The following is a 27,758-nucleotide window of genomic DNA, read 5'->3' on the forward strand; positions in this document are numbered from 1 at the left end:
GTGTGGAAAGGGGTTTTCAAGGGGCACATTAGAAATTCCTATCCTTGTGGGGCTTGAAAATAGATGGTAGAACTCCACTTTGTGGAATCCCAAAATACGTAAACAGAATGTGAAATTCCAACAGCATTGGTGACAGTAATTGTTTGGTGTTGTGGAAATCTAATAAAACAAATGACTCTTTTCCTCCCCCTGGCATCTGGCATGCTTGTGATTGGATAGACACAAGTGGCCATTTTCATATCACAGTTAATAAAGAAAACTTTAGCCTATTTAAGCTGTGAATAACCTCCGGATATTTGTTAGAATTTTGTTTCCAGTATCATGTTGATTTTATATACTTTTGCATCCAAATTCCTCGGGGGAAAATTGATAATGTTGTTTTATAGAACAATAGATTGTGAATACAGATCTGCACCATACCATATATGCTTTCTTTTCATATTTCTATAAATACTATTCAGCCATAAACAAGGAAATAAATCCTGCCATTTTCTTACAACATGGATGGACCTTGAGTACCCTGGTCAGAAAGAAAAAGACAGACACTATACAATCTCACTTATATGTGAAATAAATAACAAAAGAAAGAAATGTGCTCAGGGTCATAGGTAGAACAGGTTGGTGTTTACCAGAGGTGAGGAGGGGTGAAATTGGTGAAGGGGGGCAAAAGGTTTAAATTTCCAGTTACAAAATAAATAAGTCCTGGGAATATAATAATGTACAGCATGGCAAGTATAGTTAATAATGCTGCATTGCATATTAAAAGTTCTTATCACAAGAAAAAATTGTAATTAAGGATGGTGACAGATGTTAACTAGACACTGTGGTGACCATTCTGCAACGTGTACATATAACAAATCATTATGCTGTACAATGACACTAATATAATGTTAAATGTTAATTATACCTTAATAAAAAAAAATAAAGCTATTTTTTATATCCTAAATTAAAGAAAACCCACAGGTGTTAGGATCACATTCGTTAGTAGAAGAAGTCACTGGAATTTATTCATGGTCTGACATAGTTTTAAAAAAGTGCCATCTTGAACAAGAAATGACTCATTTATATTGAAGAGCTCTTCGATGCCACCTAGGATTTAGTTACGACTGTGAGATTAAAAATGCATTAAAATTTCAGGCTAACCTAGGGAGAAAGAAAACAGAAAGGATTCAACATTTTCAATCATAAAAGAAAGTGGATGATGTTGGGGAAAGGAAATCACAAGCCCAGGTAAGTGAGAAAAAAAGAGGCACGTGAGTGACAAGCTATTGAGTAAGAATGGCTGTCTCCTTAGACTACTGAACTCAAGTGGATGACTTCATTTCAAAATTTACTGAAAATGGTCATCACCTGCAAAATGATAGTTAAGAAGAAATGGACAAAATTTTGAATCCTGAGAAATGATTGGATCTAAAAAGCCATTTAAAGACATTTTAAAATATCACATGTAAAGAGTATGATAGCATTGACTAGTAATTTGGTACAAGTAGTACTCACAATGGAATCTAATCAGATTTATAAAGTGATAAGCCTGAGGTATAATTTATAATTTAAATTATAAATGGTTTTAAGGATCATAGTCACAAGTACAATGCCCCTGGATAGTATGGGAGATAGGATAAAAAGGTCCTGAACAACAATCATTATTCACACGTTATAGTTCTTATACAACATTTAGAAGGAACCACTGTTCATAGATATTATTCCTTGCTCTTGCACAAAGCATTTTCACCTCCAGGCTGTTTCTCAAATACAACCAAACACACACAAACACACACACACACACACACACACACACACACACACACAAAACCTCTTGAGTTTGTGTTAAAGAACATTCTCCATCACTAATTTCCATTAATAATGGACGTTTTGACCCCCAAAAATTAGTATTATAATTTGCATTCAGCACCTAGTTTCTTCTTGTCAAATAAGATGCATTTAAATTTACCAAACAGAAGTGCAATAGAGGCTAGTACAGATTAATACCATTTTATAAGATGCGAATAAGGCAGTTGATTTTTACGAAGCAAAGTATTCAACTTATTAAAAACATTTTGCTGCAAAATTTATTTAAATACATTATTTAGACTTTTAAAAAATTATTTAATAAAAAGTCAGTATTTCAAAGGTCAAGCACTAGGTGACCTTTGGGGATTTTGCAGTTTAACTGGATTGTGAACAGTATACAGAACTGAAAATTTTAAAATTTTAAATATTTTTAAACTTAAAAAAAATATTATTCATAATTCTGAGAAAGCCTGCTCAATCAAAATATTCTTTTCTGGTTCTTTTTTTTGCCTATTTCTCATAAAAAGAAAGCATGGTAGTTAAGTTTGTTCATTTAATGGAGTCATGACTATGCCTTTTCCTAGTTAATGTACTTCGTGAGTTCAAGTTCTAGCAGAATCTGTTATGTTCATTGGTCTTCATTATTGTTTGAGTCATGTAATTAAATCATCACATGAAATAAAAACATGTTGGTGCCTATCAATCAAAAGAGTTCTATGCTTTTAGAGATCAAGAACCAAGTGCCAACAAGGACTCACTTTATAAGGGCCCCAACTGTAACTGATAATTTGAATGAATAAAAAGATGATCCACTAATAAGACAAATAAGACAATTTTTAGAACTCTAGCTGACCATGTATTCTTAAGTTCTTTACAACCCAAGTTTCAATGTCATATTGTCAATTACTGCCATATTTCTGAGAGAAAACAAACAAACAACAAAATAATCAGTGGCATCCAGATAAAACTGATTGATATTAGCAATGCCATTTTTTCAACAACATTTTTTAAAACGACACAACCTAATCACAGTAATTTGTGATTGCTATCATCCACAGCATAATGCATCAGAAAACCTTTTGGAACACACATTACACATGTTCACCTAAAGATAAAATGGATCTTCCATGGTTGGCATTTGCATTCAGCTGTTTGTTACACACTCGTTGCATCCTGCAGTCAGGAAGGAGGAGGGTTTAAAACATTTTCCCCCTCTAACTATTGCAGCTGCTTCTACCAAGCAATAAAAGTTGCTAGAGAAATCATATATACACATGTATGTAAAATTAGCGAAACAAGCTGCTTTATTGCCCTGATTTAAAATAAGCTCAGTCAGTAGAAAAGAAAAATGCTATAATATTCAGCTTGATGAGCAGCTGAAGACAAGAATATACACAGAAGCAGTTTTAGAATTCAGGATATATCTCACTTGATGTTTGAATGAGATCAACATTTCTCCTCTCAATTTGTCTAAGCCATGGAGTGAGCATTTATGTGGGGAATGTAACCCAAAATAGCAGGTATGTAAAAATAATTTAAATATGATTCTGAGGTTTTTCAAGGCAGAAAAAGAAAAGGTCTTGCTCCTATTTAATTTTAATTTAAAAACTGATAATCATACAAATTCTAGGTTAAAAGGATACTTTTCATAAGGCAGCAATAAAATTTGAGTTATACAAAACTGAGTAACAATCATCCTTTACTAGAAAAACGAATAGATGGGCTATATTTCAAAGCAAAACTTGAAATATAGATTAATAAAATGGCAAAGATTAGATCAAGAAGTGTGTTAATGGACATCTCACTGGTCTAGGGAAAAAAGACATTGAAAGTATCTGAAAAAAATATGAAAGCCTTACTCTTGACGGTCGCTGTCCGGGTGCAATTGTAAAGAATAGCCAACTCCCCGAACACCTTTCCTGGACCCATGGTGCATAGCTTCACACCTTCTTTTGTCACTTCCACCTTCCCATCTAAAAAGGAGAAAGCAGAACACATTATTTTAATTCTCCTTCATGCTTCATTTTATTTGTCGCATTTCTATTATGCAATGAGGAGTGTTAGGCTTGTTTTTAAAAATGCTTACCAAGCAACAGCATGGATGGATGAGTAGTATGCTACGCAAAATAAGCCAGTCAGAGAAAGGCAGTATCACATGATCTCACTCATAAGTGGAATCGAATTATCAAAATAAACTGATGAACAAAAACAGACCCAGAGACATAGAAGCGTGGAACACTGTTGAACCTCAGAGAGAAGGCAGGGGAGGGTGGGTGGGGAGAGATCAACCAATGAACTTGTATGCATATATGCATAACCCATGGACACAGGCAATGGAGCAGGGAGGGCCTGGGGCGGGGAGGGGAGGACAGGAGTAGGCTGGAAGAGGTTAATGGGGGAAAAGGGGACTTAGATAATACTTTAAACAAAAAGATAAAATAAAAAATAAAATAAAAATGCAAAGCAGTTACCAATTAAAACAAAGTCATCATCAAGATGTAATGCAAAATACTAAATAAAATATACAAATTAAAAAAATCCATATCCTCTCTTAAATTAAATTAATCACAGATAAGAATTAATAGGAGACTGAAAGAAAACCCCAGAAAGAGATGGAGACAAAAATGTAAACATGTGAAATTATTTCTAATGTGATATTAGAAAGCTATGCTAATTCCAATTTTAATGTCATTTTGACTTTGAAAGAAAAATTGAGTGACTACATTTTCTACAGCACACCTCATACTTGAGAATTCTTATTTGAATAAGGCAGCTATTATGGAAAGGGAGATGACTTTGACCCTTGGGCATTACTTAATTGTAGTTCATGGTATCTTTTATTTTTAAACATCTTATCTGACTTGAGCAAGTCTCTGTTTTCAGCTTCCCAGCCTGTAACACTGACTGTCAGGAAGAACCATCACAAGGGTTGAGGGAAAGAGACACTAGGGGTTGTTTAGGTTCCACAAAGGACCTGGAAAATGAAATGTTAAAGAAGGAAAAAGCTAAAGGAACATTCTTCACTGGATACACATTGTTACCTGCAAGTAAGGAAAATGCTATTTATGAGGGGAATTAAAAAATACGTTTAAAAAAATGTCAGAGCTCTGTACACAGTAATTCTATCACCTAACAAAACGAGGGGAGAAACAAAAAGGTAACGCAATCGATTCTAACTTTAATCCTCCCTTTCTACTATTTCTCCAGGTTACCTACCCACCCACAGTCTACAGAAGAAACGCCTAAGCCTTGCCACGAGCTAGTGACTGAAACCACTAATGCTACCAAGTTGTTGCCAACTTCAGGCCTTCATTCATCAACTTCACAATTGTTCCCATAGCTGTGTGCTCCTGCAATACTGAACTTTTCAGAGTTTTGGCTTTAAGTTCATGCCCCCCTTTTAAAAATCAATCTAGTTTTATCTAAGCAATCCTATATAATAAAAGCCTAATATGCAAATTGTCCCCTCGACTGGGAGTTCAACTGGGAATTCGACTGCTCGCTATGTGTGCTGACCACCAGGGGGCAGCAGAGAACATGGCAGGAGTTGGCAATGTGGTGCTGGCAGCAGGTGACAGTGGAGGCGCTGCCGGCCCTAATGGGCCCTGAGGAGAGCAGGACTGCAGTGGGATGGTACAGCAGGTGAGTGGGCAGCACCAGGCCAAGGTGGGTGCAAGCGGGGGCCCAATCGCCCCACTGATGGCCCCAGAGACGGTGGCAGGGGTCAGGGGCAGAGCCTCCACTTGGCTCCGAGGCACTGATCTATCGTCCTGCAGGCGGGATGGTGGGGCAGGTGAGGGGGTGGCGCCAGGCCACCCGCAGGCCACTCCGAGGGACCCCACCCGTGCATGAATTCGTGCACCGGGCCTCTAGTAATATCTATAAAATCACAATGTTGATATCCTAATTTATTTTTCAAACATCTATTGAGATAAAATCTTAAATATTAAAAAAAAAAAACTCTTTAAAAAAGTTTATATAGCCCTGCTGGCATGACTCAGTGGTTGAGTGTCAGCCCATGGACCAGGAGGTCACTGCTGGTTCCAACTCATTTTCCTGACATATATTTGCCTTATTTTTTCATGTCTAACTCATTTTAAACAAAAGATGGATATAAATTATTATTATATATAATTTTCTTTCCTATATTTAAGAAGGTTATATTTGATATTAATTAGAAAAGCAAAAAATAAAACATGTTTTCCAAGTTAGGTTAAACACTGAAGATTCAATATATTCACAATAGCCAAACAAGTAGGGGATCTGATCTCATATGAAAGATGAGAATGAGCCAAAAAGCACTGTATATTTTTTTTTAATGAGCAGAAAAGTTTAAATGCTAAACAGTAACACAGTGTTTCTAAATATGCCCCGAGTGGTGCTTTGATCTCTTTCTTATCCTTCCGTAGCACCTATAATGGGGATGAGGAGGGAGTTATTTAGGGAGGCAGGCATGATTGGGAGCTAAAAAGAAAGTTAAGTACATACAAGCCTTAATGAGAGTTTCTCGAGAGACATTTAGAAATATTCTATTTCCCAAGAACCCAGTAAAGTGAGTTATTGATGTGAAATGTGAATTTGGCCTCTCCTTTCCACTCTGAAGTCAATAAAAACATATTAAAAAATAAAACAAACAAAGACGAGAGGTTACTAGAACTGGTTTTTTGTTTTTTGGTTTTTTTTTTGGAGAACTAATGATATTCTGGAATGAGGCTAATCTATATTTTCTGCTTCTGCTCTTTTTTATTCACTTTTGCTTTTTTTAAAAAGTGTGATACTATACCACACACTAGCCTTAAAGCAAAATTAGAAGTGATTATACATTCACAAATGATTCCTAAATATGGCCTGTGTGATCCACTTAAGAAAACCAAGAACAAGACAGTTAAAACTTCACTCATACACCCAGTGGCCCCTATTCCCACCTGATCAACTTGATTTAAAGTATTAGGGGCATCTTAAAGCCACACCCTTCTCTTAGACTCTCCTTTTTTCACTCTGTGGCTACCTTTGAGATTTGTTTTGAATGTAATCCAATTGCATAGAAAATAGGTACGACTGTGTGTGGCTATTTTAGTGGCGGGGCGCGCGGGGGGGCGGGGAAGGCAGGTAAAGCAAACAGGAAAAGTCGAATAGGCTGAATATGTGCCATGTTTTTCCCAGGGGCTTAAACCTCTGAAAAGGCAGACCATGCTTGAAGGTTTCTATATAATTATTATTTGCTACTAACTTTAGGAGCCCATTTTGATGAATTTACTTCTGGTCAGCACTGATTAATTTCTATTTCTTTAAAGAACTAGAAGACATTGATCAGCATTTATTCATGACTTTTGATTTTTCAGTTTTATTTTCAAGTATGTTAGATTTCAAATCATTTTTTTTAAAGGAGTAGCTGAAAGATTTTCAATACAGTCTAGTAAGCTTTGGACTTTTCCCATTATTTTCCCTGACGAAAAAGTGACTAGAGCCTGAGCTGGTTTGGCTCTGCAGACTCACGGGTCCTGGTTTCAGTTCTGGTCCAGGGCACATACTCAGGTTGCTGGCTCCATCCCCAGTAGGGGGCATGCAGGAGGCAACCAATCAATGATTCTCTCAACATTGATGTTTCTATCTCTCTCGCCCTCTCCTTTCCACTCTGAAGTCAATAAAAATATATTAAAAAATAAAACAAACAGAGACTAGAGGTTACTAGAACTGTATTTTTTTTGGAGAACTAATGATATTCTGGAATGAGGCTAATCTATATTTTCTGCTTCTGCTCTTTTTTATTCACTTTTGCTTTTTTAAAAAAAGTGTGATACTATATTGGTGTTATTTTTACTATGCACTATCTCTGCCAGGAAAGAAAAGTAAAGAGACATTCAAATAATTTTTATTTAGATTTTTCTGAATTGTCAAGTTGTTTGCAAAGAGATATTGAAACAGTTGGCTACAATTAGGTTTACTTATAGTTTCACTTAGTTCTTTTCTCACTCCTGCCATTAGCATCACTAAATGAAAGCTCTACCATAGTAACTTGAATGCATTTTTTATTCTATTTCACTTACCATATGCCCATTTATGATCTGGAATGGGCTGCGTCATAAGTCCTAAAACTTGCCACTTTGAGCAACAATCAACCTACCTCCTGCTTTTTGGCACCACGATTCATATACCACATTTTATCTATCTTTTACAAGAATCAGTAGGCCAGGAGACCCAGAATCTCCTGGCTTTGTTTATTTTTTATGGGTTTTTCACCAACCTGTGGTTTTGTGCCACAGGAACTTTCATACTAAGGCAAATCAGCTTGGAGATTTGTTACTGGCAGGCAGAAATAGGATGACTGGCAATAAACTAATTATACACACTGTGCTCAGTTCCAACAACCTTGGTTGGAACACTCAGAACAACTTGATTGACCATTAAAAGGAGGCAGTTGTTATATCCAAGGTCCCATCTAGACAAGACCTCCCATCTCTTTTCTCATCTAATCTGTATGACTATACTTTCACGTTTTTGTATAGCCACAGCCTTTACATTATGAATTCCCTCATACAGGTTTTTGTAGTTGCTAGATTCAACCAAATTCAACACTATGTGGTTGAGTTGTATTGTCACCAGCATGGCTATACAGTGGGGCCTTGACTTACGAGTTTAATTCGTTCCGTGACGGAGCTCGTAACTCCAATTACTCGTATGTCAAATCAATTGTGAACGAGTGAGACACGTGATGCTGGGCTGATGTTGTGGCATTCACTGTGATGTTCGCTGCGCCAACTAGCAGTGGGGTATCTGAAGCTGGCTCATAACCCGAATTTTAGCTCACAACTCAAAGCAAAAAATCAGCCGAGAGATAGCTCATATCTTGAAAAACTCGTTAGTCGGGACACTCGTAAGCCAAGGCCCCACTGTATTTCTGACAGGAGAGGAGGTTCACTTATGGATTTGCTTTCTTTTGTATTTGTCTTTTTCCAGTTTTATTTATATACAACTGTATTTCCTTAGAGACAGGCAAATGACAGGAGTACAAATGTTACTCTCAGACTTGTAGGTGCTCATTATATGAGTTTTGTTTTTGCTATGTTTTAATATTAAGCATGGGAGAGTTTATGATGTAATGTAATGGTTCTCAACTGGGGGCAATATTAACCTCACCAGTGGGCCAGTGCACGAATTTGTGCACGGGTGGGGTCCAGCCAGCCTGCCCTGATCGGGCCAATCAGGCTGATGGGGTTTGGCTGGCCAGGGGAAGGGGACGCGGGAGGTTGGCCTGCTGGCCCTGCCCCCGTCAGGCCAGTTGGCCGGCCGCAGTGCACGTCATAGTGACCAGTCATTCTGGTTGTTTCGGTCCTTGGCTTTTATATATATATATATATATATATATATATATATATATAGATATAGATATAGATATAGATATAGATAGATATAGATAGATAGATGGGATATGTGGCCATGTCTCGAGGCACTTTCTGTTGTCATAACTAGGAAGAGTCTACTGGAATCTCAAGGACAGAGGCCAGGAACACTGCTGAACATCCTACAATACACAGGACAGCTCCCACAGCAAAGCATTATTCACCCCAAAATGTAATTCCAAAGTTGAGAAACCCTGATGTCAAGTAAATCTGTGCACATACAAAATACATTTAAAGGGACAACTTTTGCCTCTGTGTTATTTTAACCTCCACCAGATGTAAATTGCAATAAAAAAAAATGTTAGCACCAGGTTGCCATACTTAAGTAAACCATGTTCTCATTGGGTTGAATAAAGCCACAAGCTACTTTACTGAATAATTTTCCCCAGCAGATGTCACCTGAAATAGAAGTGATTACAGAAACTTTTGAAGCAAGACTTACAAGAATATTTCACTGATGTTAGAATGGCAACTTTTTTTTCAGACTACTTGTGAATATCAAGTCCCAGCTTTAGCACGGACTGGCTGCAGAATCTTTCATAAGTTATTTAGCTCTCTATGCCTTGATTACCACACTACAGATTTGAGATAATAGTATTTTTTTTATTGTTTAAAGTATTACGTATGTCTCCTCCGCCCCCCCACCCATTAACCACTCTTGGCCACTCCCACCCCCCAGGACAAGCCCCCACTGCCTCAGTGTCCATTGGTTATGCTAATATGCATGCATACAAGTCCTTTGGTTGATCTCTTACCACCCTCTCCCTTGTCCCTGCCAGCCCTCCCCCACCTTCCCTCTGAGGTTTGACGGTCCTTTAGGTGTTTCTGTCTCTGGATCTTTTTTGTTCATCAGTTTATGTTGCTCATTATATTCCACAAATGAGTGAGATCATGGGATATTTATCTTTCTCCAACTGGCATATTTAACTTAGCATAATGCTCTCCAGGTCCATCCATGCTATTGCAAATGGTAAGAGTTCCTTTTTTTGTTTGTTTGTTTTCACAGCAGCATAGTATTCCATTGTGTAGATATACCAGTTTTCTAATCCACTCATCTGCTGATGGGCACTTAGGCTGTCTCCAAATCTTAGCTATGGTAAATTGTGCTGATATGAACATAGGGGTGAATATGTCCTTTCTGATTGGTGTTCCTGATCTCTTGGGATATATTCCTAGAAGTGGGATGACTGGGTCGAACGGGAGTTCCATTTTTAACTTTTTGAGGAAACTCCATACTGTTCTCCACAGTGGTTGCACCAGTCTGCATCCCCACCAGCAGTGCACAAGGGCTCCTTTTTCTCCACATCCTCGCCAGCCCTCGCTGTTTGTTGATTTGTTGATGATAGTCATTCTGACAGGTGTGAGATGGTACCTCATTGTCATTTTGATTTGCATCCCTTGGATTATTAGTGACTCTGAGCATGTTTTCATGTGTCTCTTGGCCTTCTGTTTGTCTTCTTTCGAAAACTGTCTATTTAGGTCCTTTGTCCATTTTTTGATTGGATTGTTTATCTTCCTTTTGTTAAGTTGTATGAATTCCCTGTAAATTTTGGAGACTAAACCCTTATCGGAGGTAGCATTGGCTAATATGTTCTCCCATGCAGTGGGCTCTCTTGTTGTTTTGTTAATGGTTTCTTTTGCTGTGCAGAAGCTTTTTATTTTGATGTAGTCCCATTTGTTTATTTTCTCATTAGTTTCCATTGCCCAAGGAGCTGTATCAATAAAGATATTGCTACAACATATGTCTGATATTTTGCTACCTATGGATGCTTCTAAGATCTGAAAGAGAAACTAATAAAACAATCCCATTTACCACTGCAACAAAAAAATTAAGTTACCTAGGAATAAACTAAGGAGGTAAAAGATCTGTACTCAGAAAACTACAGGATGTTGAAAAAAGAGATAGAGGAAGACATAAACAAATGGAAGAATATATTGTGTTCATGGGTTGGTAGAATCAACATCATTAAAATGTCCATACTATCCAAAGCAATTTATAGATTCAATGCAATCCCATTAAAATACCAATGGCATATTTCACAGACCTAGAACAAATGCTCCAAAAATTCATGTAGAATGAAAAAAGACTGAATAGCCACAGCAATCCTGAGAAAGAAGAACAAAGTTGTAGGGATCACAATACCAGATATCAGGCTATATTACAAAGCCACTGTTCTCAGAACTGCATGGGACTGGCACAAGAACAGATATATAAACCACTGTAACAGAACAGAGAACCCAGAAATCGACCCAAGCCATTATGCTCAATTAATATTTGACAAAGGAGGCAAGAGCATACAATGGAGTCAAAACAGTCTCTTTAATAAATGGTGTTGGGAAAATTGGTCAGATACACGCAAAAAAAAAAATGAAACTAGACCACCAAATTATACCATTCACAAAAATAAATGCAAAATGAATAAAGGACTTAAACATAAGAGATAATAGTATTTTATTTCATAGCCTTGTGATAATTTAATTAGGTAATGCCTGTGGCAAGACAAATAATATGTAGATTAAAAGAAACTCTTGAGGAAATTTCCTTTTTTATTCTTTTAGAATAAAAACTTTTATACAGTTTTAGGAAGGGCGTGGGAGGTTTTGAGGTCTTGGTTCAGAAAATATAGGAGTGGGAAAGAGCAGAGTAATAAATGAGCAGAGGAAGTGAATGGCGAAAGGAGATGAGCAAGAAGCTGGAGATTACAGAGGAATTGGCCAATAGAAAGCTTCACGTGGAAAAGGCTGCAGGACTTTTAGTAAAAGGGATGTTTAATGTACAATATTCAGTTATGTGTTGTCAGAATTAATGTCCTATCTTTCTCTCCAAATTAGTATGTTTTATACTAATTTCTCCTGTGAAAGGTTTGGGGGAAGATGAAAGCATGAGTATGATTCATTGCTTGGATATATCAAAGAACAGGGAGGCAAGGAAGTGAAGAATTAGTGATAATGGGGAGCAGAAAAGCAGGAGATAATGAAGTAATTATGTAATTACAAGAAACTAAGGGCTCAAGAATTGGCAGATGTTTTGGGGGAGGACATCAGTCTTTTCACAGGATATCAAGTGGGAACTTAAGCTAATTTTAGCTAAATCTAGAAAGGATGGAACAAGAGATGTTGGCTTCAATCAGAAGGTTAGAACAAGAGATGTTGCTTCTTTGTCCAAGTCCATTTGACACCTTTGTTTGGATTCACACTGACTCTTAAGAGGTAGAAGAAAAAAAATATGAAATCAGCTCTAAGCTGATATTTTGTTTCTCACTGCTTTTGACAAATCAGGACCGTTGGCACACAGTTTCTGCAATAAGGCCAATAAAGGATTCATATATGAATACTCACAGGATTCCTATGTGAAATGAATGTGAAAGAGTTTGGTGGCTGAGGCAGCTCTATACATATATTACTATTCACTAAACTAACCGAAGGAGCAATCATTTAATTCCTGCAGTGTCTGGCTGTAAACAGTAGGTGGTCAGTAAATACTCACTGGTAAATAATTGGAATGTTAGTGAAAATGACCACTACTGTGATCATATTTGTGGGAAAGCCCTAGGATTTCATTTTAATTATATTGCCCATGTAGTCCACAGAAAGCAGAACAATAATTAAAATGGTCAACCTCTCCCTCCATTTACCAAAAATATTTTGGTATTCTTACAGAGCAATAAATAGCTCACACTCAGAATTTTTATTTGATAGTTTATATGAACTATCAGCACTTAAGGTGACATGAGCAAGCTTCTTCCCCGGATTGTCTGCCAACAAATTACACAGCAAAGAGAATAGAATTCTCTTTCTTGAATATTATTCAGATACACTATCCCTCAGCTAAGAAAGTCACACTCATTTCTCTGGTGTCAGAAGTCAAATTCTTCACATTGTGTATCTAGTCCTCCCATAAACTGTCATTTTACCTAATTAAACTGACTCTAAATCTTCATCTTTGTCATTCTCTTATTCAAATTTTGTGGTCTAACTCAAAGTTTCTTAACCTAACAGAAATCAGAGGATCTGTGAACTTGAATATATATATTCTACACATTTTTACTAACTTCTAATTCAAATATAGCATTTCCATAGTAACAAACCATATTAGTTTAACAGTACCTGTGACAATGTTACCAATATAAATTATATTTTAATGTGATGGTTATTGCATATATCTTTAAAAATAGTTCATGCTCATCATTCCTTCAAACTTACGGTAGTTATTGGACACAATTTTAGATATTATTTAATATTTCATTTTTAATGAAAGATACAATGTATTAGTGAATCATAAGGTTTTTAAAATTATTTTAGTTAATAGTTTTATTTAGTTGGTTTCCTTGGCAATCTAAAGTAGTCAATTTTATGCACTTAAAAATATTCTGAATTGAGGTTCCTAGACACCAGACATCCACAGGAGTCTTTGGACAAAAATAAAATAAAAAAAAGGTGAGGAACCCCCCCCTGCATAATGGAATAATCCTCTAGATTTCTCACTGATTTTTATATTAACAACTATTGTTGATGGCCCAGAATTTGTCTGAGAAAGAGAAGACAAAGTAGATTTAAAACAAAATAAGTTAATGCATCACAGCTTTTTTATTCACCCATCCACTGATGGACATTGGGATGCTACCAAATCTTGGCTGCAATGAACATAAGGGTGCATATAATTATTTTGAATTAGAATTTCAGATTTCTTCAGATATATTCCAGGAATGGAATTGCTAGAGCATAAGGCAGGCCCATTTTTAATTTTTTTAGGCACCTCCATACCGCTTTCCACAGTGGCTGCACCAGTCTGCATTCCCACCAGCAGAGCACAAAAGTTCCTTTGCTCAACCCCTCACCAACACTTGTTTGCTGATTTTTTGATGATAGCCATTCTGACAGGTGTGAGGAGATAGCTCACTACAGTTTTAATTTGCATTTCTCTGATTAGTGACACTGAGCATCTTTTCATATGTCTATTGCTTATCTACACATTTATACAATGGAATACTAGTCAACTGTAAAAAAGAATGAAATCATACCCTTTGCAACAGCATGAATGGATCTGGAGAACATTATGCTAAGTGAAATAAGCCACTCAAATGTGGAATCTAATGAACAAAATAAACTAAGGAAGGAAATAGAAACAGACTCATAAAGAATTGACTGACAGCTGTCAGAGGGGGAGACTGGGTGAAAAAGGTGAAGAGATTCAGTAAAAAAAATAAAACACCCAAAAAACAAACAACAATAAATAACTCAGAGATAATAGTATGTTGATTACCAGCAGGAAAAAGGGATAGGGGAGATAGAAGAGGATAGAGGGGGGAATAAATGGTGATGGAAGGAGACTTGACTTGGAGTGGTGAACACATAAAACAATGTACATGTGTTGTATATACCTGGTATTATAAAATTATACACCTGACACCTATATAATTTTAAAATGAATGAAGCAGATTTGTTTGTACTAATATAAAGTGATTGTTAAAATATATTATTGAGTAAAAAGAATCAAGATGCAAAGCATAATAAATAAATAAAACAAAATGAGTTATCCTAGCTGGTTGGAGTACTTGTTAGAAATCTAACATCATGGATGCCATCTCATTGTTTGCCAACTAAGGTTAATTGGCTCCATGGCCATTTGGTCTGGCTCTCACCTTGGAAGTTATTTTATTAATATATCTTCAGTCATAGGAAGAATAGGGGAGAAACAAAGAAAAAGAAGACAGTTAGATATGCTGCTTAAATGGAAACTATAAAAACATGCTTTTTCTTGAATATCAAAAAACTCTTATCTCACTAAACTGTTAAAAATAAAAATATACATATTGAAAAAGACACCCTTTGATCTGAACACATTTATGTTCATCACATTTTTACTCTATTACTGAACCTTTATAAAGACCCGATAGGTTTAAAATATTTAAAAGGATGTGAAGTTCTACGTAAAGCATCAATGAATTAATTTAAGAAACTGATTGCCATAGAAAAATATTATTCTTAATGACAGTACTGTCCATGAATAATTTGTTCCTATCTAAAAATGCCCTTCAGTCACTTATGTTCAGAATTCAAACACTTCTAAATGACAGTAAGGTCCACATTTCTTTCTCAGTTTTCCAGATTTTATAGTTCATCTACTGACTCACATGTAGGCCAGACAAGAAGTTTTCATCTGATTAACTAGTTTCTTTCTTCTCTTCTAAAAAATAAACTCTCTCCCACTACACTCACACCCCAAATAAATAGGAATTTTTACTTTTGCTTTAAAACAGGGTAATGATTCCCAAAAGATCTAAGGAAAAAATACTGTGTTTTATGTTATGATGATTACGAAATACATATTAAACTAATACTGTGTTTCTGTCAAATAAACAGTTTTGGCATAAAAATTGGGATATAAAATATGCTTAAATACTATTATAAGAAAACTCTGCTATCTAACGTATTAGGATTAAAAATGCAAATGTACTATAGAAGACTTTTGGTGCAGTGTAATTGTAAATTGTGCTTCAAAGCTAAAACACACACTGCCTTGTATATCACTGAAACTTCAGAGGGAAAAATAATAGTAAAGGTTCACTGGCTCTGGGCCTTTATTTTTTTTTTTCTTTATTGATTAAGGTATTACATATGTGTCCTTATCCCTCCATTGTGGGCCTTTATTTTTAATGTTCACTTAAGACCTGCAACCTGTGGGTCGCGACCCCTGAAAATACATCCTGCATATCAGATATGTACATTATGATTCATAACAGTAGCAACATTACAGTTATGAAGTAGCAACGAAAATAATTTTATGGTTGGGGGTCACCACAACATGAGGAGCTGTATTAAAGGGTCGCGGCATTAGGAAGGTTGAGAGCGACTGCTTAAGAGACTTTGAAACCCTTGGTCTCTATTGGGAAAGTATAAAGTCATGAAAGATGATATGGGGCCAGTTGACATCTCCAGGATTATAAATTAAGAATAAAATTAAATTCTGCTGTAAGAACAAGACAAAAGCGCCTATATAATTCCTCCCATTTCCCACATATTTTATTTGTTACAAAGCGCAGCAAAATCAGAAGATTTTTCCTATGCTAACACCACCATGTAGACATGAGAAGGCAGCAGAGGCACAGGACTATTTAACTCCATTTGGGGATGTTACGCATGTTTGACCACAACTAAAATCCGGCTGCTGCAATGAGCTGGCTTTTGGTGAGGGGGAAACTTAAACAAGTCCTAGGAAATACTGTCCCCGATAAAACACAATATATCATACTATTTATATCAGGGAAAGTAGCATCATAATTTATTAATAAAGATTTCTATTTTCTTAAAAATACCTTTGTCCTATCACAAAGACACGTGCTTTTAATACACGAAGAAACTAACGGCACAGAGACAGGTCTGGGCTTGGGATGTTGCTATTGTTCATTAGCTGTGAAAAATTATTATAAGCTGGCCCTCAGTAAACCTCTTTGATGAATGAAAAAGGATCAGTTTCTCCAACTCTATAGGTTAAAAAAGAAAAGAGTCACAACCCTAAGAAGAAACCTGGTTGAATTTCTGAAGTAATAGTCTCCCCCATCTATGTGGTTATTAAGACAGAATCAAAACAAATTAAAAGCAGGCACATGGACACCCTCCAGAGGAGATCCTCACCACAGTGACACAAATACATTGGACCACTGAACAAACAGAAACCCCCTGGCGGGAAAAACATGAATGTGCATTTGATGAACTCCATGCTTTCAATAGTCAAGAACATTATTTTCTAGTCCCTGTGTCCAGTATAAATATACGATACCCTTTAAGACTTTAGAACCTGTATTGAACAATGATTAAGTAATCATATTAATGATTACTTAATCATATTAAGGATTACTTAATCATATTAAGGGCAAGGACAATCTTTCAAATATACATTCTAATTTCAAATGCCCAGCACAAAAATGATAAACATTTGCTGATTGAATGCTTGAACAGAGCTTTGGGGTTAATATAAAGATTTTTTCTTCAGAGAGACCAGCAATTTGTTTTTAAGTGAGTGTTCTGGTGTTGGAGAACTAAAGGCTATTTTTAACGATCTTATCCAGTTAGCAAGGCAGGCAGTTGCAGGCAGCGGAGAATTATGTGTCCAGCCACACAAGACATTTTAAGACCTAGGAGACTTCTCCAAACACAATGTTATAAAATGTCCTTTTGCTAAAAATACTGGAATCAAGTAATTATCTACTTTTGAATTTTAATGAATAGGCCATCTGTTCATTCAAACTGAAAAAATGAAATTTTTCTACAAATTAACTACTACTGGAGATAGCCTCTGTGACTAAATCTGCTTCATTGTTTTCTATTATATTAAACCTAAACGTGACAGATAGCATATCACACCAAGTTTTGTAAACTAGACTATGGAAAAGTGTGTTGTTGTTTTTTGTTTTTGTTTTTCTGATAATGGACTAATCATACTATCTGTTCTTTTGACAGGCCATATTTACCAATTACCAAAGACTAATTTTTATTACAATACTTTCCACACTATTAACATTTTTTATTAGTGATGATTATGACAAAGTGTTAACTCTAATCACACTGTTGTTTGGGGGGAATTATCACTATAATGGTGAACAACAATTGTTTTCAATCTCCTCATCTTCCTTTCCAAGAGCATTTTGTTTTCTTTGTATTGTACTCTCCAATATGGCAGCCATTTGCTACATGTGGCTATTTTATATGTAAATTAATTTAAAATAAAATTTAAAATTCATTTATTCAGTTTCACTAGCCACTGGTGAAATGCTACATCGGGCTGTCATACTGACTGTGCAGAATATGTACATATTACAGAAAGTTCTACTGGACGGCACTCTGACATCCTACTTACCCTGTTCAAAGGAGACAACAGGCCCAAAATAAAGTCATTCATGTTCTGCCCCACATCACTACACCGAGACTTAACTTCATTCCAGTTTCTGCTCTCACGGAAATAGGATCTTAAACTAGTCAGTCTTGAATCACCTGCTTAGCACAAGTGAAATAATCCACCTGCCAGGCCCCTACCACTTCCTCAAAGAAAGCCACCTTGAAATAACTTTCTTTTCCCCTCTCTCTCTGCCTGTGAGTCTTCCATTTGGTGTAGCTTCTCAGAGCCCTTTCCTATCTGCTAGTTTGGACGTTTGCCCTATTGAAAAAGACTCCTTGCCGCCCCCCCGCCCCCGTAAACTCTTAAAAGTGTTTAATATGCTTCAGTTTATCTTTTAACATCTCTAACCATCATCCCTCTGAAGAATCATTACTTGTTTCATCAATGACGACTGACTTTTTACTTATCCACTCAGCCGTATTTCTTCCTTCTTAAAACCATTCTCAAGATATACCCCCAACACTCACACTTGGCTCTTCAACAAAACACACTTCCTATTATTAGTTGATTTATCTTTTAGTTTTTAAAGTCCTTAGGAGAAAAACGATAAGTTTTGTGAAACAAAAGCCAATACTGGTGGCGCTTTATAAATTATGCATGATAACAGTATGACTTTGGCAGAAAAATATGCTACACTCATACCAGCACCTGAAGATTTCAGTCTAATTAAATATGAAAATACTATTACATTCTGAAATTATATCTAAGTGATCGAATTAGTATGCCTAATATTACATTTACAGAAAGTACCCAAGATGCTTTTAGAAATGAGCTTGCTTCATCTTCCCTTATTATCTATAGAAGAAGGCAGGTCTTCTGAATATTATGATTAACTCATTGAACTATTTTGCAGCCCAGGTCAAGTAAATGAAGCCGTTTAGAGTGTGGAGTGCTGAGTTCTGTATTTCTTTGCACTCCCCAGGCTGTTTCTATTTGCTAACAGTTTGGACTTCAGGACCACGGTGACTCATACAATGTCTGATCAAACAAACAAGTAATCCTATAAACAAAACAACACAGTTCACATTTGGGGGGTGAGGGTAGAAACAGAAGGGAGAGCTTCTATTTTAAAAATAAAAAGAAGTTAAATTTTGTGGAAACTATCAGAGAACCACGACAGAATTATGGATCTTTTTCAGTTGGTATATTGCCTAGAGTAAAAAGCAATAGGAAACTTTTACAGACAATAAAAATTTAAATTCATGTACTTATTAACAAATGTATTAAGTGACTAATGTTCTTTTACAAAATAAAGACATTAAGGTTGGTAACATTTTTCTGAAAAGGAACAGACTATACATATTTTAAGCTTTGTGGGTCACATTGTCTTGATAGCAGCTACTTAACTACTGTCATAGTGAGAAAGCGGCCCCAGCCAACTTTGAGTGTATGAACATGTCTGTGTTCTAATACAACTTTGTTTACAAAAATAGGCAGTGGATGGGTTTGGTCTTCAGACTTTGCTTTGCCAATACCAGCATTAAGGAATATTGTAAGGCATTTCTTTAAACATATTATATTGGATTGGATTGTCCAAAATCCCATAACAGCATCGCCCATCTCAATGTGCCCCTACCAGGCTCTCCCATCAAGAGGTAGTTCCTATTTTTCAAAAACATAGAACAAACAAAAGTTGTTTCAAAAACAAACTTTCAGCACAAACCTTGAATTAGAAATGGATTCCAAGATTATGAATAGTTAATTAGCTCACTGTCCATTCACACAGTAATCAAGTATTGAACAAGTGAACTTTTGTTACTAAATTACTATGCAGACTCTTTTCTGGCAAAAAATAATAAAAAGAGAAAACTTCCCAAGTTTGACTAAGAATAACTCTGGATGGCTTCAGTTGGGAAGTTTATTAAAGTTGGAAAACTGAATTCTAATGTGCTTCTACATTTTTAGTAAAGATATGTTAAAGTCTGAAAGAAATAGCCTCAAGGCAAGCATCAGTATTCTGAATATATAATGCAGAAAAGTAGACCAAATTATAAATCTTAGATTAAGAGGGATGAGAATGAGAAAATAACTCAGGAGACCAATTTCCTCAGAGTCATCAAATGTTAGCGTTGAAATATACATTCAAAGTCATAATATTCAACCTCTGATTTTACAAATAAGAAAAATTATGTCCCAAGAAAAAAAATTTACCGAAACAGAATGAGAACTAGAACTCAGGTCTCCTGTCTAGACTTCTATTTGGTTTCTTGCCAATCCAGTGCTGCTCTTTTGGAAGCATGAAGACCAAGGCATGGATGGCAGAGTCACGCCTGGTCACCCCTCCAATGCTGAATAAGCATGTCCCTTCTTACCAGAGCAGCCAGTGTAGAAAAAAAAAAGAGTGTAAGTATTCTGGATTTTATGCTAGAAAATAATGTCAATATAATTTTGAAACATCATATAAAAAGTGTAGCTAAAAATAAAGGTATAAGATTATGAAAAGAAAAGAAATTGACAAAGAGGTCTTAGATTACTCAGCTATGGTATTCACTTATCTCATACTTTAGTTTCTCATTCATAGATTCACAATACATCGGGGAGAGCAAGAGCTAAATTGAACAAATATAAAACTGAGACTGTCTACATAAGAATAAAAGATTAGCTCTTAGGTGTTCAGTATTTAGCTGCTTTAATCTCAGTAAACCCCCACTATGATCACCATCCAATATCAGAACAGAACATACAAATGAAACAGCACCTACACAGGTTAGGGAGGACCATGGACTTAAGAAAAAAGTTACAAAGGAATATTTACTCCAGGAACCAGGGTTTCTTTCCAATTGTCCCACATTTATCTCTTAAAATTTAAAAGATAAATATGTCAAATATGTCTATTACACCCATTCTTTTTGTCATTTTTTATAGGCTTCAATTCCATATTCTTTTCAGTTTTATTTCCTTGAGATAGGGCCCCAAAAATTGTTTCCCTGGAATTTTCACCTTTCTGACTGGTTTAGTTGCCCTTTTGCAACTTTTTTAAGTGACATCTACTTTTTCCAGAAAAGTGACTCTAGAAAGATTCTGTAAGCAAAGAAATGCCATAGCATTGACCATAGTAGAAACATCCAAGGAACAAATACAATGATTTGACTGTTTAGCTTATATAGCAACCCTTTGGGCCAATGTTATTATGAGATGATTTACAGTGATCACAAACTCAAATTCTAATATTGAAGTTAGTTGCTATGTGTTTATAGTCATAATTGAGTTTGGATAAATTTCCCTCAAACTTTTTGCTTCATGCTAATACTGAAGAAGTTCTGGTGCTTTATCCACTCCTGCAATCTCTTGAAAGCATTCTGTTTTCCCCCAATCTTAATATTTTCCAAGACAGAAGAATTATGTCTACTCCTCATGTAAAAATACTAAAGTAAAATAATCTCTCAAAGATAGCATTGCTTACCCTTTACCCAGAGAAATATGTATTTTGTATAGTTTTACTAAAAATATCAGGCTATCCTAATACTCTTTGAAAAAAAGATGCAACATGAAAAATTGAATGAAATATAAGAATTGGTGTCCCAAGAGCATTTGTCTGCATTTGTCCTGGCTCAGTGAGGACGATTTAGATTATGTGAGTTTAACTTTCCATGGTTTCAGCATTCATCTGCAAAGTGATCCAGCATAGCTACAAGTCCAATTCGATGTTTATATGATTCTTAAATGTTTACTTAAAAAATTGCTTGTGGAATATCATCTACTTTTCAGTATTTCATTTAAAAGCAGCTGACTTAATGAATTCTCCAAGTTCAGCAAACATATTTTTGTAAAAATGTATAGGGCAAAAGCTAACATTTTGTGCATCTTAGAGACCTACTTCCCACTACTCAACCTGAGTCCCTTCATGTGTCACTTGCAGAGAAAGAAAAAAATGTATTTTTAAAGCCAATTGGTCCAGAATGGCTCCTGGGTTCATCACACTCCTGCTTGGAAACTCCAGAGAAGGACATCCTGCTCTTGAGAACCTCAGAGAGCTGTAGTGGGTCTTTGCAAGGCTAACATTTTAGGTTGGTGCTTGCTGAGGAAAATGTACATATTTAGAACATTAGTAAAGCTACTCGTATAGTTCCTGACTGTATTTGGAGACCCACTGATCCTGTATTTCAATGTTTTACGTAGAACATCAAATTGAGGTCTATAGGTAGGACAGGAGTTCTTCAGTTAAGAGCAGAAAACTATAAGATAGCAAAGCCACCAATGCAAAGGTGGCGATGCAGATGTTAGATGTGGGAGAGGAACTAAGACGTGTGCTCTACTGTCTAGTAGTGGTAAGAATTCATGGTTGGAACTAACAGTGAGGTGATTTTAAGAGACAAGTCCTTTTTAATATTTTTTATCTCATTCTGTCTTAGCACAATTAAAATGCAGAGATTAGGAATAACTGTCCAGATCTGATAAAGAGATTGAGCTATGGTGTCAACAAAGGTACTACATGACTGCTTACGACATGGGTATCAGTGCTCCCAGCTCTTAGCATATGGGCCTACCATACCAGCAGGTGAAAATCCTAGATATTTTGTAAGAGGAGCAAAATATTCTCTGAAACTAGCCATTGGACTGCAACATTAATTTCCTAACATGTTTCAGAATTCAGACAGGAAACTGCCAATTTGATTGGTTTCTCATTTTTGAGAAAATAATTCCCAACTAGTTGTTAGTTCCAGGTGGTTTTTTAGCTCTTTTGATTAATCAGATTTGCCCTTCACTACACTCTGGATATTTCCCTAGAGAAAATCAAGTCCACTATTTAATCTGTGGAACTGTTCATTGATAAATTTACGACTTGAAGTACCTCATGTACAATAAATCTGGGCACAGTAATGCCCCTGCCAGTGGTCGATAAACTGCGGCTCACAAGCCACATGCAGCTCTTTGGCCCCTTAAGTGTGGCTCTTCCACAAAATACCACGTGCGGGTGCACATGTACAGTGTGATTGTCATGGCTCATGTGCAGAAGTTGGTATTTTGTGGAAGAGCCACACTCAAGGGGCCAAAGAGCTGCATGTGGCTCGCGAGCCGCAGTTTGCCAGTCACTGCCCTAGGCCTTCAGAATTTCAAAACAGAAGGCAGCTACTGTGGGACAGAGCCTTGATTGGCCAGGAGAGCAAATTTAAATCAGATAAATATAAGCTACAAACACAAGCTATCAAAATAAATAGAATATAAGGACTATAAAAGAAATTTATAGGGAATAAATGTAAACTATAAAAATAAGTATTATCCAAAAATAACCTCAGCCAAGTAAATATCACTAGTGATAAGTCTTGTTGATAGGATATACCCATGATATGATGTGATGAAAATGGAACTTTACCTCCGTGATCTCCCTCCAAATATAACATAATCTTGGTATAATCATAACAAAAACATAGAAATTTCAATTGAGGAACATTCTACACAATTTCTGACCAGTACCCTAAAAACTGTTAACGTCATCAAAGACAAGAAAAGTCTGAGAAACTGTCACAGGCGAGAGGAGCCTAAGAAGAATAAATGTGTCCTAGCTGGTTTGGCTCAATGGATAGAGCATTAGCCTTTGGACTGAAGGGTCCCAGGTTCGATTCTGGCCAAGGGCACATGACTGAGCTGTGGGTTCAATCCCCAGTAAGGGGCATGCAGGAGGCAGCCAATCAATGATTCTTTCTCATCACTGATGTTTCTATTTCTCTCTCCCTCTCTAAAATTAATAAAATATAATTTAAAAAAAGAAGAAATGTAAAGTGGTATCTTCAATAGGATCCAGGAACAGAAAAAGAACATTAGGTAAAAGTCTAACAAAATGGGAGTAAAGTTTTAGTTACTGATCAATATTGGTTCATTAATTCTGACAAATTTACCATATGAATTTAAGTAAGATGTTTGTCATAGGGAAAACTGGGTGCAGAGTATAAGGGAATTCTCTACTATCTCTGCAGTCTTTTGGGTAAGTCTACAACTATTTTTAAAGAAAGCTTGTTCTTTAAAAATAGTGTTACTTTCAACCAGTGCTTTCCAAACATTAACGTACATACAAATCACCTGGGATCTTATTAAATGAAGACTCTGGGGTTGGTAGGACCTAGAGGAGTCCAGTTCTAATAGGCTCCCAGGTGAGACCAATATCATTGGTTCAAGATCCAGCTTGAGTAGCGAGGTTCATAATCTAGTACAGGATTTCTCAACTTCTGTGCAATTAACATTTGGGGCTAGGTCAGTGGTCGGCAAACTGGCTCCTTGAGTGTGGGGCCACGTGCGGGCGCGCACTTACAGTGCGATTGAAACTTCGTGGCCTATGCCACGGGGCCAAAGAGCCGCATGTGGCTCAAGAGCTGCGGTTTGTCGACCGCTGGGCTAGGTAATTCTCTGGTAACTGTCCTGTGCATCAGAAAATGTTTAGTAGCATTCCTGGCCTCTACCCAGTAGACGACAATAGCACCCCTTTCATCCAATTGTAACAACCAAAAATGTCATCAGACACTGCCAAATATTTCCTGTGGGGAGGAGGGAGGGTAACCCCCATTTGAGAACAACTGATTTAAAGCACTTATTGAAATAAGATTTTTTAAAAAATATATTTTATTGATTTTTTTACAGAGAGGAAGGGAGAGAGATAGAAAGTCAGAAACATAGATGAGAGAGAAACATCGATCAGCCGCCTCTTGCACATTCCCCACTGGGGATGTGCCTGCAACCCAGGTACATGCCCTTGACCAGAATCGAACCTGGGACCTTTCAGTCCGCAGGCCGACGCTCTATCCACTGAGCCAAACCGGTTTCGGCTAAAATAAGATTTTTAAGGAGCTACTTAGTGGATATAAAAACACAACCTCTTTATTTATCAAATATTTGAATGTGTAGTATGTTCCAGGCTTCTAGAAAATTATCTATAATTATTTTATCAAGTTCAGTTGCTAGGAATAATCTATTTACTGTCATTGTGAATAATGATTTAAAATGTTTTTGTATTTTAGAAACATTAAAACAGTTGTGTGATATACGCAAAGTAAACAGTAAGATAGGGAACTACAAGATAAATATTAACCCCTGGATAAGGCATTTCCAATTAAAGCTGAAGGCAAGTTTGGATGCCACAAGTTTAATACATTTGTATAGCACTGAACAATTTAGAGCAGTGGTTCTCAACCTTCCTAATGCCGCGACCCTTTAATACAGTTCCTCATGTTGTGGTGACCCCCAATTTCATTGTTACAAATTGAACATAATTAAAGCATGGTGATTAATCACAAAAACAATATGTAATTATGTGTTTTCCAATGGTCTTAGGCGACCCCTGTGAAAGGGTCGTTCAAGCCCCAAAGGGGTCGCAGCCCACAGGTTGAGAACTGCTGACTTAGAGAATGTCTGCCTATGTTTCATCATCTCATCTGAGCCTGCTAAGTACCCTTAGACAGATACACTATCCCAGTTCAGAAAAAGGCTCACAGCAGTCACTTTGCTCAGTGTCAAAAGAAAATTAAAGTGGAACCAAGATCACATGCAGGTGTTCCAAATTCGGTAACAAGGCCGAACTTCTAATTCCATGTCTGGTAGCTTTAATTCAGGCAACCTGGCAAGTCAGTTAACTATTCTGAACACTACATTCTTTACTCTTGTAATAGAGATAAGGGAATTTAGCTTACATGTTTCTAGTGATGACTGAATGGCTTATGTGTAGGCAAAGTGAGTGTGCACTGTGCTCAGAAAACGACGTTTACACACGTTATTTAATCTCACCCAAGTGCACTCTTAATTGACTCCAGAAAGCCAAATTAAACATGCCTGTTGGTTCTGAGGCTCATACCTAGAGGGTGACAGCCGTATTATATCCAACTGTTAAGGCTGTTTGCGACTGGCATGCCCTCAGTTCACCCGTTCTTGAAGAATTCATTAAGAACCATTTTCAGTGTGACCTACAAAGTTAAAGGCAATTTGAAATGTCTTTCTTAAGCTCAATGGGTGCTAGTCGCACCCTTTCCCAAGGCACCTCAGGAGGGAGGAGGAATTAGTGAGCCACAGCCCCTCTCATTTATCCAGCACGCGTCTTTAAAGGCCGCTCTGAGAGAACTGCAGCCTCAGTAGGTAGACAAGGGAATACAAAAGGGCGAACGGCGGAATTCCACAGCTGGTGTTTACATACTTAAACACAGATGTGCACACAAACCAAAGGCACGGACTCCTTCCCTTTCTTCTTACGCATGTCCCTCCACGGACAGCACGTTGATCAACAGCTCAGTAGCTGATAATTACTTTGCGCCTGCCATATGCCAGGGACTGAGGTGGAAAAAAGTGTACAGACGGACTCTCTCATCCTCCCAAACACTCCTCAGAGGAGCTATTGTCTTTATTTTTTTCTTTCAGGTGACTGATGAATAGAGAAGTTAAATTATTTGCTGAAAGTCACAGTTAGTGGGCAAACCAGTTCAAAACTTACTATATTTTCGTACCTGTTCTGTCTCCTCCAGGACTTAGGTTCTCTCTCCACCCTGAGCCAGGGTCCTAAGCCTCTCAGGCAGGGATCCTACGAGTGTGAGTGGTGTCTGCACAACACGCCCAGGGTCCAGAAGAAAGAGAGCAAGCCCAGGCCACCAAGTAACCCCCCCTCCCCCCTTCAAGGTGCTCGGTGCAGATCTCACCTTGATAAACTACCTGCTGACTTTTCTGGAATGTCCACCATACTTCAGGATCCAGGAGTTTAACTTGCTCACCACACCACCCCCACCTCCCAGCACAGCACCTGGCACAGTGAGTCACGGGGGATCCATGAAAACCTGAGTAAGCATCAGCACGGCTTCCAATGGATAATGAACCAGGAAGGACAGAAAGTTCAAGCAAGGAAGACCAAGTATTATAAGTCAAAAAAACATAAACTCACATAACCTCAATGAGAAGACACCGGGGAAGACCACGAGCCAGCCCAATAGGATTCCCCAGCGGGTTGCCTTCCTTTTTATAGTCAGTAAGCCCTTAAAGGGCTAGGGTCCACACCTGTACTCTATGGCACAGTGGAGGTTCAGGAAATGCTAATGAAGGCCAACATTGCCCTTAAAGCTTTGAAAAGCTACTAATAGAGATCAATCAGCTGTAAAAAACAACAACAGAAAAACAGCACATAATGCCATCGCAAGCCAAAATGTTTATAGATGTCTCCTGCCAATACTAACAACCATTGTGCAACAAAAGAGTCGGGCTAAATACAGTGCCTTTCATACCAAACTCCTCCTCAGCCATTGCACCAACAGTACCTAGAACCCCTGCCTTTTCAAAACATATTAGAGTCCAAGTCACCCAGACAACTGACTGGGGGGAAAGAGAAGTCATTTTAAAATAAGGATTAAGATGTTCTTCTCTACATACAAATGAGAAATAATAAAATTACACACTGAAACATCTTACAACTGACTGCTTGCTCTATTCTACATAACTTCAGTTTTATTACATGGACGGCAGTAAGAGATTAAGACACAAATAGTTTAGTGACCACCCATTCAGCATCTCCTTCTTAGTCTAGTCACTTAGGTTAATGGCATTTTTTCCTTCTGAAGGAATTTTTTTTCTTATAAACAAACCTCAGAAAATTAGAATCTGCAAACATTTTCCATTTCAACTTCACATACATGGGTCCAATATACATGAACATCTCATAATTCCTAAAAATGAGACGAGGGAGATAAAGAGTGATGAAAGCACCCTAT

The 27,758-nt window shown here is 37.0% G+C and overlaps 1 protein-coding gene across 2 annotated transcripts in view; it reads right to left on the bottom strand.

The window, feature by feature from the left end:
• The window catches only part of PRKG1 (protein kinase cGMP-dependent 1), a 1,074,350-nt gene that overhangs the window by 648,628 nt on the left and 397,964 nt on the right, over positions 1-27,758 (bottom strand). For both annotated transcript variants that reach the window (XM_081104810.1, XM_081104809.1), the window contains exon 3: positions 3,651-3,764. In XM_081104810.1, the coding sequence (XP_080960936.1) occupies positions 3,651-3,764 (114 nt within the window). The remainder of the gene's footprint in view (positions 1-3,650; positions 3,765-27,758) is intronic.

The sequence above is a fragment of the Myotis nattereri genome, assembly GCF_964212035.1.
Source record: "Myotis nattereri genome assembly, chromosome: 13".
In the NCBI taxonomy this organism is placed as follows: Eukaryota; Metazoa; Chordata; class Mammalia; order Chiroptera; family Vespertilionidae; genus Myotis; species Myotis nattereri.